General features: G+C 39.5%; 1 protein-coding gene across 2 annotated transcripts in view; it reads right to left on the bottom strand.

The window, feature by feature from the left end:
- Window positions 1-12,755, bottom strand: part of megf10 (multiple EGF-like-domains 10) — a 143,730-nt gene that overhangs the window by 48,304 nt on the left and 82,671 nt on the right. For both annotated transcript variants that reach the window (XM_067398455.1, XM_067398456.1), the window contains exons 9-13: window positions 7,346-7,558; window positions 4,750-4,924; window positions 4,544-4,664; window positions 2,726-2,889; window positions 2,254-2,356 (exon numbers count right to left, since the gene is read on the bottom strand). In XM_067398455.1, the coding sequence (XP_067254556.1) occupies window positions 2,254-2,356; window positions 2,726-2,889; window positions 4,544-4,664; window positions 4,750-4,924; window positions 7,346-7,558 (776 nt within the window). The remainder of the gene's footprint in view (window positions 1-2,253; window positions 2,357-2,725; window positions 2,890-4,543; window positions 4,665-4,749; window positions 4,925-7,345; window positions 7,559-12,755) is intronic.

The following is a 12,755-nucleotide window of genomic DNA, read 5'->3' on the forward strand; positions in this document are numbered from 1 at the left end:
TTGTACTAAGAACTATTAGATGTTCACAAGTTCACCTGCCCATCCAGTCTTAATAAAAAAAAAAGATACTAAAAAATTTGGCTTGCTGTCATGGGGCCTGTACCATGAAGCTGGATTAGTTTGGAGTTTCAGATTAGATTGCACCAATCCTGGGTTTTAGGTACCATGAAAGTGACTTGGCTTTTAGCGATGTTCACCATAGTAACTTACACTCCATGGCTAACCTGCTCCGGGGCAGGTTATGTTCTGGTTCAGAGATCTCAAACCGAATCTGGGCCAATCGGATGTAAGATAAGTGAACTGACACACAATAAAGTCAGTCCCCCAGTTTCTCGTCCTCCAAATTAAAGGTCACTATATAGTAAAAAAAAAAAATTAACAATGAAATTCTCTGGCTTTAATGAGAATTACTTAGAATTATTTTATGATTTATATATGATTTATATAATAATTCAATGATATATATTATTATTAATCCATAACACAAGTGATTTTAGTTTAACAGTTATTAATTATTTAGTTTCAATGAATATTAATAATATAAAGATCATATGTAATATAAATAAGCTGTAAATAAACTTTAAGTATGACTACACGTGACTTTACATGTTTGAGTCTCTATCGCTATATATTATCAACTAAATAAACTAACTTCACAAGTTTCACTTGCACTGATAGAGCAAGATCATTTCTTTTATTTTCGTCAGTGTAAATTAGTTTACATTCATTTTCTTCAAACTCTTAATATTCAGCAAAAGAGTTTTGAATCACGCTGGCTCTCTCACGAGAAGTTAATCATAGTTTCTCTCTGTTGCAAGGCATGTGATTGGCTGTTCACCACTGATGTCACAAATTCATGTGCACATGCTCCACAAACTCAGGATCAAAGCCTGAGTTGACAGAGAAAGTTGATGATAAGCATCATGGTACCAACAAAGCCGGACTGGAGTGGTTTGGTTTTGTCAACTCGAAACTAATCCTACAACCCTGAGTTTGTTCAACTACCATCATGGTACAGACCCCTGGTCTCAAGCGCTGAGCAAATTAAGCTCCCAGACTATGGGATTGGATAGAAAGAGGGAGCTTGGAATAGAGGAAGAGATGAGATGGTGGAGGCATGCCAGAAAAGCTGTCGCTGGCATGGCTCAATGACTACTGCTTATATTTTATTTAACATTTAGTGTCACTGCACCATTTTGGTTTTCTTTGGTCACCAGTGTAGCTAGCATTGCGTGTTTGTGAAGTGTTTGTGAAGTGTCACATGACTTCAGTCTAAAGGCCCGTTCACACCAAGGATGACAACTATAAAGTTTTAATAATCATTTCTAATTTATGAAAGTAGAGAAGTCCACATCACAACTATAATGATAATGACACAGAGGAATAATATTGTTGGAATGACTTAATTGAATTTTTCCTAATGAATGATAAAAACATTAATAGCCAATCAGAATCCATCCTGCATTAAAGAACTCAAGAATTTAAAACAGCAGACAAAATAACTGCAGGGCGTGCTTATAATAAACATAACGTTATTGTGCATTGGGGTGGATGGTAATATAGTTATTGTTGTAGTTATCTTTCTTGGTGTGAACGGGCTTTAACCCACTGACCGTCAGGCTGTGTTTAACAAGCTCTGCTGTCAAAGACAAATTATTAAACACATCTCTTCCTGTGTGTCCGTAGCTCAGTCAGTATGGTGCACAGTGGGTGAAGTAGCTCTGTGGGAGAGTGTCATGCCAAAACATGGACAAAAGCTCTTTTGAGAATGAGTGTGTGTTGCTAGGCGATGGGAGAATGCTGGAGATCATTCTAGTACAGCAACCCCGAGGAAACGCTGCTGATAGCATCAGTATGCTGCCAGTGTCGACCACAACCCAGAGGAATGTGTGGGAGAGAGTGTATTTTTCATGTGCATTCAACTCTGCTTGTTCATCAGTCTTCAGCCTTTCAATCATTGAAGCCTGTCATTTTCTTCATAAGAAAAAATTAAGATGAACTTAAAAAATTAAGATGTGATTGTAAAGAATTGCATTTAGGAACATTCTTATTAGCTTCTTAGAATTTATCTTAAGAACTTTCCTAACTTCTTTCTTGTGAATCCGGCCCCTGGGACTTTGGGCCAGAGGTGGGAATGACTTTTTAAAGCAGTAACCTTTTAAAAAGAAAATGTAAAAAAAAAAAAAAAATACAAGCTATCCTGAAACTCTCATCTCAAATGGCAGCAGACATTCAGCTTTAGGTTTTGTTTACCTGTCCAGCCGGCCAGACAGCGGCAGTGTCCGGTTGAGGGGTGACACCCATCCGCATGACTGCAGTCACAGCGCTCACGACAGTCCAAACCATATGTCCCGTCCTGCACACACCATCATTCCATAAAGGTACACTTCTTTCAACAAAAATATTGATTTTGCACATGAATTTGACAATGAACATTTAAATGAATTGTACTTGAGAATGCACTATAAAATTTGCAATTTATCATTATACATTATCATTATTGGTTTGTGTTGTTCATCAGATTGAAGAAGTGATGCATTTGTGAGTGAAAGCCAAAAGTATGTCAAATAATTAGAGGTAATATATAATACTCTTTGCAGAATATAAGGTAACACAAAAGGATTAACAGGCTTTGAACATGTGTAAATGAACTCTACTTCATCTGATACTGTATTTGTGAATGAAGCTCTAATTGCAATGTTTATGATGTTACAGATGAACTGACCTGACAGTGTTGATCACATCTGTCTCCTCTCCAGCCTGGAGTACACGTGCACCTCCCATCCAGAGCGTCGCAAGCACCTCCATTACTGCACACACACGTCAGGTTACAGCCCAGACCCCAGGTGCCACTGGGGCAGTTAATTGAGCAGTCCACCCCATGCCACCCTAAAACAACAGCGACAATGACGAAGATATTGAAAAGCACTAAAAACACTCTAAGACAAATTAATGAAATGCACACATAAACTATTTACAGTCTGAGCTGAAACATGACAGTGTTGGGAGTAAAGAGTCACCATCAGATTACCTGAAAGTAATGAGTAAAGTAATGTGGTAATTTTTTTTAATTTACACCATTATACTTGAGACATTTTCAAACAGGTAATGAATACTTTTACAGTGTTTCTTTGAAGAATACATTTGAAAATGCGGTCATATATGCTACAAATGCCAGTGACAGAGGTGTAAACAGTACCTGAAAACCATACTTGATTAAAAGCACAGACACCTTAAGATGAAAATGACAAATTACAGGTCACCAATTCCAATACCACTTGAGTAAAAGTGGTCAGCATTCTACTTAGGAAGAAAGTGTAGTGCCTCTCGCAGTTCAAAAAGCTTATGCTACGTCCTATGCCTTCCGTATTCAGCATACAATAAAAGTGTAACTGATGTCGTGTCAGTTATGCTTTTTTCGTAAGTTGAATGTGGAAGGCGGTCTGGCGTAAGCTAGATATTTTAATTCATAACTTGTTAAATATGGATATTTTTCTTACACAAACACATCGCTTCGCTTCAGAAGGCCTTTATTAACCCCTGGAGCCGTGTGGAGTATGTTTATGATGAATGGATGCACTTTCTTCAGCTTCATACTCATTGGTCCCATTCATTGTAAAGCTTGGATGCATCAGGATTAATATAACTCCAATTGTGTTCATCAGAAAGAAGAAAGTCATATACACTTAGGATGGCTTGAGGGTGAGTAAAGCTTGGGGTAATTTTCATTTTAAAGTGAACTAATCCTTTAATGTTATGAAGCAACGAGAATAATTTTTGTGCACAAAAATAACAACAGTTTTTTCTCTTCCCTGTCAGTCCTACGCTGTTGACGTAGTGAGTGCAGTGCAGCGCTTCTGTGTTTGCGCCCGAATGCTGGCTCAGTATTGGCCGACGCTATATATTTGAACACCAGGACGCATGTGTGTGATGCTGACGCAGGAGCTGGCCAATAATGAGTGAATCACATGAGCGCTCTATAAATGTGTGTTATTACTAGGCGCATATCCAAGTCTTCATGTAGAGTGGAATCTAAATTAGTAACTTAACATGCATTTCTTTCTACAGGCATGTCCACTATACTGCAGAGATGACAAGTCAGTGTCGTTGGCTTCATCATTGCAGTCGACACTGACTCAGAAAACACTAGTCTATTAATAAATTATTAAAATGATCAGACAGTCTCTGTGGTGTTTTTTTCAACACATTCATTATCATTACTTTTGCCAGTGCGTTGCAGCAAGCTTTATGCGTGCACTGAATATAGCAATGTTACATTTGAAATTCTTTCTCAGCTCTGAAACTCATACCATTTTGCTGTGAAGATGCAGTGTTAAATAAAATACACCTGCATTCCTGAGATTGTGACTCTGTGTGTCAACACACCTTGTCAGGGTAGATAAGCAACTTCACAACTGAACAAGCTTAATAAGGTCTTCATAATTACTAGAAAGTTGCAGGTGAGTTTGATCAGTTTTCAAGCTAAACTCTGCAGGACAGTGAATATCCAAGGCCAGAGTTGACGAGCTCTTTAGAGAATTACCTGCTTGACAGGAACAGGATCCATCGATGGGTGAGCAAATGGCTCCGTTCTTACATGAGCACAGAGAGGTGCAGTTGATGCCGTATGTGCCCGTGGGGCAGGCTGTGGAGCAATCTGAGCCCTGTAATCATGATAACACATCAGTGTTTGACTCCAGCACACACATACACACACACAGAAGACACATTCTGTTTATGATGATGTACCTTATATCCTGGTGCACAGACACATTCCCCGCTCACGCTGTGGCAGTCAGCTCCATTCTGACAGTGACAGACCTCCTGACACGCCTCCCCATAGAAACCAGGAGTGCACGTCTCGTTACAGTACAACCCAGACCAGCCTGACAGGCATGAACATTCACCCGACATGGGGTGGCAGCTGAGAGAGAGATGTCACATCAAGTAACAACACATCAACAACCATCTATTTGTGTCCCCCAAATAGTAGTTTTGGGTCTGTGGTCTTATCCTAGTGCAATGATTCCCAAACTGTTTTGTCAGCCTAACCCTTTTGACATCAAATAATTACCTCCTGAGACCTTAAGTTAATATTTCAGTAATTTAACGGCACATTCACATGTTCACTTATGTTGGTTAATGGTCACATGACCCCTCTAGTAAGTGTTTTATATTGACAATTTTTATTTTAAAATAATTTATTTACAGTATAGGGCTGGACAATTTAGTAAAAAATATATAGTCTATGATTGCAATTGCAGTTTGAACTGCGACATAAGCATTTAATCTCATATAAAAACATCTCATATTGCTGAAACAAAGAGGCCACACTCTGCTGCCACTAAAGTTATAGTTGCTTTTTATGGATGTTTACATTTGGGTTCAATCTTTACTAGAATCATATTTTCACAAGATCTTTATAAGATCAAATTGAACAGAGTAAAAACAAACAAACAAAATAATTAAAAAATTAAGATTATTGTAAAGAATTATATATGTAAAATATCACAGCATTAACTGTGAACCAAGCTGCTCCAAAACATGAGCTGCTCACGGGTAAATGAACACAGTGCTTCACTTCATTCTGAAACACACAGTGTGTCAAACTACATCGCAACATTTTGTGATTTTATAATCGCACTTAGCTATACTTTTATTTCAATTTCATTTTGATAAATTGTGAAGGTCGATTCATTTATTTTAATTTTACATTTTCATGATTTAATTATTGATTTCTTTCTATTGATTGCTTTCTTCATTCAGACGAATAGAGTTATATTAATAAACACCCTGATGCTTCCAAGCTTGATAATGGGAGCAAACGAAGGTCACAAGTTTGAAGCACAAAAAAGTGCATCCATCCATTATAAGCATACTCCACACAGCTCCAGGGGGTTAATAAAGGCCTTCTGAAGTGAAGCGATGAATTGGTGTAGGAAAAATATCCAAATTGAACACTTATTAAAGTAAATTAACTAGCTTCTGACCAAATGGCCATACGTATTCTACTTACGTCTAAAACGTAACTTGTGAAACGTATAACATAGGACGTTGCATAGTACATGTCATGGTGTCATGTAAGTTTTGCTTTATAACTCCAATTGTATTCGTCTGAAAGAAGAATTTTAAATACACCTAGGATGGCTTGAGGGTAAGTAAATCATGGGGTAATTTTAATTTTAAAGTGAACTAATCCTTTAATTTAATTTTGGCCTATGCAGGGTACCGTACAAAGGTAATGACACCAAGGTCACAGAATATGAGGAGTAGGCCTACATTTCAGTACAGCAAACTCCTCTCATGGGTTCTGGTAAAATTGAAGGCTCAAGGCTTTAACCAGACATCTGCGTGAATGTGAAGCAATACAGCACAGTATTCTGAGTACACTGTAGTATGTCGGTAAAGTAAAAGTCCATCATAATTATCCTCAGGATTATTTTGACTCGCAATCATGACTGGATTTGCCTCTAGAGAAAATGTAGTGTGTTTAGTTTAATGCATTGAAACAATGCACATGCTGAAGATCAATAAACTTATTACGTCATCTAATTACTTACATTTAGCTATTAAGCCAGTTAAAACGTAATGGAAGTGAAGTGACTGCACACTTATACTGTGGTTTAAGTACATTGTCTAAATTAATATTATATCATATTGTTCCATTGACAGCCACTGATTTCTTTATATTTGAAATGATGTTGATTTGTCATTCTTGTAAGCTGACCACCATTGGTAAAATCAATCAACAGAGGCTGGTATTAATGACTATGAAGTGTCAGATGTAATGAGACTATATTGTCCATTACCTGTGGACAGAGCAGCTGTAAAGAGCCGTTTTGTCAGTTAGCATAAGCAGCTGCCGTCACATGTGACACATGCGGTTTGTCAGCTGTGCATGTCTGTCTGATCTAAACAATGAGCAACTGTGTGTGTCTCTCTCTCTCTCTCTAAACACACAACCACTTCAAAAAATAACAACACACACCAACCACGGTGGCTGTTTTATTGGCTACCCAGTGGCAACCCTGGTAAGTTTAGTTTAGTTTGTTTTTTTGGGTTCAAGATGGTGGATTGGTTTATAGCGGTATTCAGAGTTTATTTCTGGAGCAGCTAATACATGTTTTCTCACTCGCATCCTGCTAAAAGTTTTGCTTGAGAACAGCATACATTGCTGGTCCACCAACTAGCAGCATAAACCAGCCTGAACCAACAAGAAATTCATGCTGGTTTCTGCTGGATTTTTCAGTAGGAAAACAAACTTTCTGATTCCTGTCAGCGAACATTCAGACCTGTGCCATGTAATCAATGAGAAGGTAAAATACATTTGCAGAGTTTGTCTTACCTGCGTGTGTTATTGGCATGACAAGGGCACTTCCTGTCACACTTGAGGCCGTACAGACCATCCGGACAGATGCGCTCCTCGCAGCTTTCACCCGTGTATCCCGGCTCACACAGACAGGCTCCACTCACGTGATAGCAATGGGCGCCGTTCACACAGCCACACGTCTGGCTGCAACCAATGCCATATGTGCCAACCGGGCACTGATCCTGACACCTGCCAACACACACACACTTCATTCACAGTAGCTCAACGTAGTGGTCCTGAAGACTGACACAGTGTATACGGTCACTTAATGTGTACAGTATTTAGTGGTCAATTTCCACCAAGCTGCAATCTATGCCTGATCGAGCTTTGTCTGAAAATGTAAGCGAAGACGTGGTCGAAATTCAGCAAGGTCATCATTGAGGCGTCTGTTGAGACTCTAGGCTATACAACATGGAGACATTGTGATTAGTTCGATGAGAATAATGGCTCCATTTGCAAACTGTTTCAAGCTAAAAATGAGGTGAATGCAGCCCTACTTCATCAGCTGCGTCAACCCTGTTGACTGCTCCCTACTTGACAATCTACCGCAGCTAAACTAAACTCGATGCCTGTCCATCTTTTCACAAGATATGTGATGCTGTGAATGGAATAAAAAATAACACTGCTTGCGGCCTCGACGGCATTCCTACAGAAATCCTTAAGCATGGAGGCCCTCGTCTGCTGCATCGCTTGCACCACTTTATTATTAGTGCTTGGACAATACCACAGCAGTGGAAGGATGCTAACATCATTATGATATAAAAAACACAAGGGTTACAAAGGTGACTGCAGCAATAGCAGAGGTATCTCACTTCTCACCACTGCTGGTAAAGTACTTGTTTGTGTAAAGCTTAGCCGCCTTCTTTTAAACGTAGCAGACGTCATTCTTCCAGAATCTCAATGTGACTTGAGGCGCAATCCTGGCACTTTAGACATGATCTTTGATGCAAAATTATTGCAAGAAAAATGTAGAGAGCAGCATAAGGAGCTGTACCTGGCATTCACTGACCCAACAAAGTCCTTTGACCAGTCAATAGAGAACTGCTCTGGGATGTGATGGGAAAATTTGGTTTCCCTCCTCTTTTTGTGTCATTTTTGCATGAATTTCATGATGGAATGTCGGCCAGAGTTATCACTGATGGTCTTGAGTCAGAGCCCTTTGAAGTCCTTGTTTGTGTCAAACAAGGGTGTGTACTGGCCCCCGTCATCTTCAATCTTTTTCTGGCATCTCTGGCATTACTGACGGCATCTCCAGGAGTTACAGTATCCAGTTTAATTACCGTCTTGAGTCAAAAGTCACTACATCGTCAGTGTTTGAACTCCAGAGTGCGGATGATGCTGCCTTGTTCAGCCACACTACCACCAGTTTGCACCTCAGAGTTTGGTCTACAGAGTCATCTACATGTTAATTCTAAGACCTATCAATAGCAATGCATCATCCTCGTCGGAATTGACGGACTTCCAAAGAGATTTAGTGGTCAACAAATGTGTTTCACTACTAAAATGTCATTAGAGAAGTTAATCTTTGCATAAGTAATATTAAAACTATGCAAAGAATGTAACAGCTGTTATGTGTTGTTTGTCTTTATCGTATGGTCTTGTGCTCATAATGAAGCTTCTATCAGTCCCTATAGAGCAGAATCTATTAAACTCAACATGTCATCTCTTATCTCATGTCACGCTTATCTCAACCATTAACAGAGCAGATGGGTTCACAGAATTTGAAAACAGCCTGTACCAGGAGCAGAGCATGAGCATCCCACAAATAACCCTCTTCATACAGAAACTCGCACTGTCTTTGACTCTTAACCACTTAGTAAACAGACACACACACATACTGGTGGGCTCCTCCCTGTGGCTGTTAAGCAATTATTCTGCAACCAGTAGGGTGTGTTGAAATCAGGGTAAACCGGAGGTAACAGTGACGTCTGGTGAAGCCAAAGCTCTTATTAAGTCATAAAAATGCACTTGCGTTTCTATTTCTGCAGTTTAAATACATCCTGCATGCTCACTCAGACTGTAATTACAGCTGTACATTCTGCTGCTGCCACTGGACAAAACTCCAGGAGAAATGGCTGCACTGACTTATTCTACATCTACATGATTAACTGCTGTTCTGACACTGACTGCAGTGACTGTATAAGGGAAATCAACACTCTCTCCTGTGTCACTCTCTCCAGCATGCATCGTATGATGTTTGTCCACTGTGACTAATAGTCCAGTGAAAAATGCCATTCTAATGTAATCTTTCACCCCTCACATGAGCTTTCATCTCTAAAAATGCATAATCACAACACTGAAGTAAGATGAACCCCCGAATTTTCATACCACAGCAAACAATTTTTTTTAAGTAAGTAAAATGTTCCTAAGTAACTATTGGAGTAAACAAGGAAACAATCTGTAATAAAGTAAGAAGAAGTAAATTACAAGCAATAGGACTGATAGAACAAAAAAACACAAATAAAAAAACTGCATAGACTTCATAGTATGAATATGCTACAAATGTTATTCACTTTTTTATTTATTATTATTGACCGACAGCAGCAGGTTTATTAGGCTGTTGTTACTTTAAGACACTGCACAGATCCAACACACTGACATAAATGTTTAATTTTCCTCTCAATCAACTGTTTACATGAATACTCAACAAGACAGTCATTTTGACACATAAATGTGCGCATTTGACCATTCAAGCACAATATTGCTCTAACTTGTCAATAACTTCAAGCGGTCCTGCACTGCATGGATACATTTATCTCTATTGATTGACACTTGTCACCAGGATATATGGCCCTACTCAGCACCTCCCCACAATTTACCCCATAATAATAATAATAATAATAATAATAATAATAATAATAATAATAATAATAATAATAATGAAAACATCAAAAATTTGCAGTGCTGGGGAGGATCCAGGAACAATTTGATAATCCCTGGTGTCTTCAACCCTGCTCCTGGGGATCCACTGTCCTGCAAAGCTCACTTCCAACCTGCTTCAGCACACCTGCATGTGTGTTTTCATACATATCTTAGCTGCTTCATGTGTGTTTGATTAGGGTTTGAGCTAAACTCTGCAGCACAATGGGTCCCCAGGATTAGGACTGAAGACCTCTGGTATATATGATGCATCATTTGAGTCCAATAAAGCATGAGTCAAGGAGCTTTGTGCTTAGGGCCCTATCATACACCTGCGCAATCCGGTACCAGGCATGACACAGGTGTTTTTTCTAGTTTCAGCCTGATGCAGTTATCATTTTCACATCTTGTGCCACATTGTTTAAATAGCAAATGCATTTGCGCACATTTGTGCACCAATGGGTGTGCTGGTCTGAAAACGAGGTGTGCAACGAGGTGTGTTCAGGCGCATTGTTGGCGCGTTGATATTTTGAGGCAACTGAAATAGACTGTGCCATTGGCTTTTAAAGGGAATGGGAGATGATACTGTTATTGGTTTATTGCATGTTACACCCAAAACAACCCCATTATTCATTAAGAGAACAGGTTCAACCCTTTAAGAACATGTGCCAGGTGTGCCGACCATTTTTCCAGTTGTTAAACTAGCAAAAGTGCACTTGTGCCGTGCGCTTTAGTCCATGCTCTTAGATCGTTAAAATAGGGCCCAATGTCTTATCAAACTTCTGAAGTTACATGATGGCAGCTTTGCATGAGGAACATTTTCATAATTTTGAATGAGTTGTCCATGACAGGCAGTAGTTTAGACATCATTCTTCTTTCCACCTCAACCTATAGGGTTCAGGCCAATCCCAATGACAGTTTGTTCAGCCTGTTGGCTTCTCCAGCTTTAAAGGAGACCTATTATGCCCCATTTTACAAGATGTAAAATAAGTCTCAGATGTCTCCAGAGTTTGTATGTGAAGTTTTAGCTCTAAATACCCCACAGATATTTTTTTATAGCATGTTAAAATTGGGGTTAAGCAAAAACACGGCATTTCAGTGTGTGCCCTTTAAATGCAAATTATCTGCTGCACTCGGCCTAAGAGGGCAGAGCGGATTCTCTGGTGTCAGGAGTCAGTCAGGACGCACTATAAATGTCAGAAACTGCAAATACATGCTGCATGGAGATAGAACAGGTATAGTTTAGTTCAATTATGGTTATAACTTATATTGTCTTCTTCCACTATATTAGTACAAGCCTGTTGTACCGGACCCCGTCTGAATGATGAGTTTTATGTTTATTGTACTTCACACAAAAGATGAAGCGTCCGTTTTCACTCTAGAAAATCTCTGTAAGAACTTAATAAAACACAGTGCAAGTGTGCATTAAAATATTATCCATAAACTCTCCCTTCCTTGCATTATCATTGTCACGATTCCTGTCAGTTCCTGGACTACACTTCCCATAATCCTCCCTGCCAGTCACATGCACCCTCCACACCAATCATCATTTGCCACATACAGCAGTAGCTTATTATCTAAGACTCACTCACACACCACCTCATTGCGAAGTCTTGTTTAACCCGTGTTACAATTCTGAGCATTATTATCCTGTCTGCCTGTCTGTTCCCGTTCCTGCCTGTTACCCGTTATCGTCTCGTTGCTGCCTGCCTTTGACCCTTGCCTGGTATTCTGTTCTGTGAGTGATATCTGCCTGTCCTGATCCACTGCCAGTATTCTGACCACAATTCTGCCTGTCCCTTGCTGTTCCCATTTGTTCCTGTTTGACCCTGCCTGTACGACCACGCTCACTTTTAATAAAGCTCGCAAATGGATCCCTGCCTGAGTCCCGTTTCGTTACAATCATCAACATACATAGCGAATTACACAGAAACACTCGTTACAACTAACAGTAAACAAATATATAAAGACCTTATGCCTTTTCGAGCGGTGCTTAATGAACTGGTAAACTTTATATCCGTAAATCAACTCTGATGAACTGTAATAAAGTTCTCTTACCTTTATTACTGCCATATCCAGTATCACTCTGGAGGCTGTAAGCTGGATCACGAACTGTTTACTGATCTATCCTTGAGTAACAAATTTTTAGCACAACTTCTGTTTTGTATTGTCTCTTTTGAATTGACATTCGTTCACAAAGCATTTTCTTTGAAAACAAAATTCATCCACATCGTCTTCAGTGGCTCAGATTTAGGGAGTAAATTGAGAGAGCTATGTGGATTAATCCATCCAGCTACAGAACACCTAAAACTTTTGGGAGACATTCTCATCTGTGCAGCAATGGTGGACTGTGTAAACATTCTGTCAACATTCGTGGGCGTGGCCTGTGGCTATTGTGATGTCACACTGCCAGGGATCTGGAAACGGCTTGTTCTGAGACACTGCTTGTCAGGGTTCTGTCACTTCTGTCTAGTTTATTTCTTGGTTTTGTGACAGAGCTCTGACACTCCCATTCTTGTCCTGTTTT

This window comes from Chanodichthys erythropterus, chromosome 10 (genome assembly GCF_024489055.1).
Source record: "Chanodichthys erythropterus isolate Z2021 chromosome 10, ASM2448905v1, whole genome shotgun sequence".
Lineage (NCBI taxonomy): Eukaryota > Metazoa > Chordata > Actinopteri > Cypriniformes > Xenocyprididae > Chanodichthys > Chanodichthys erythropterus.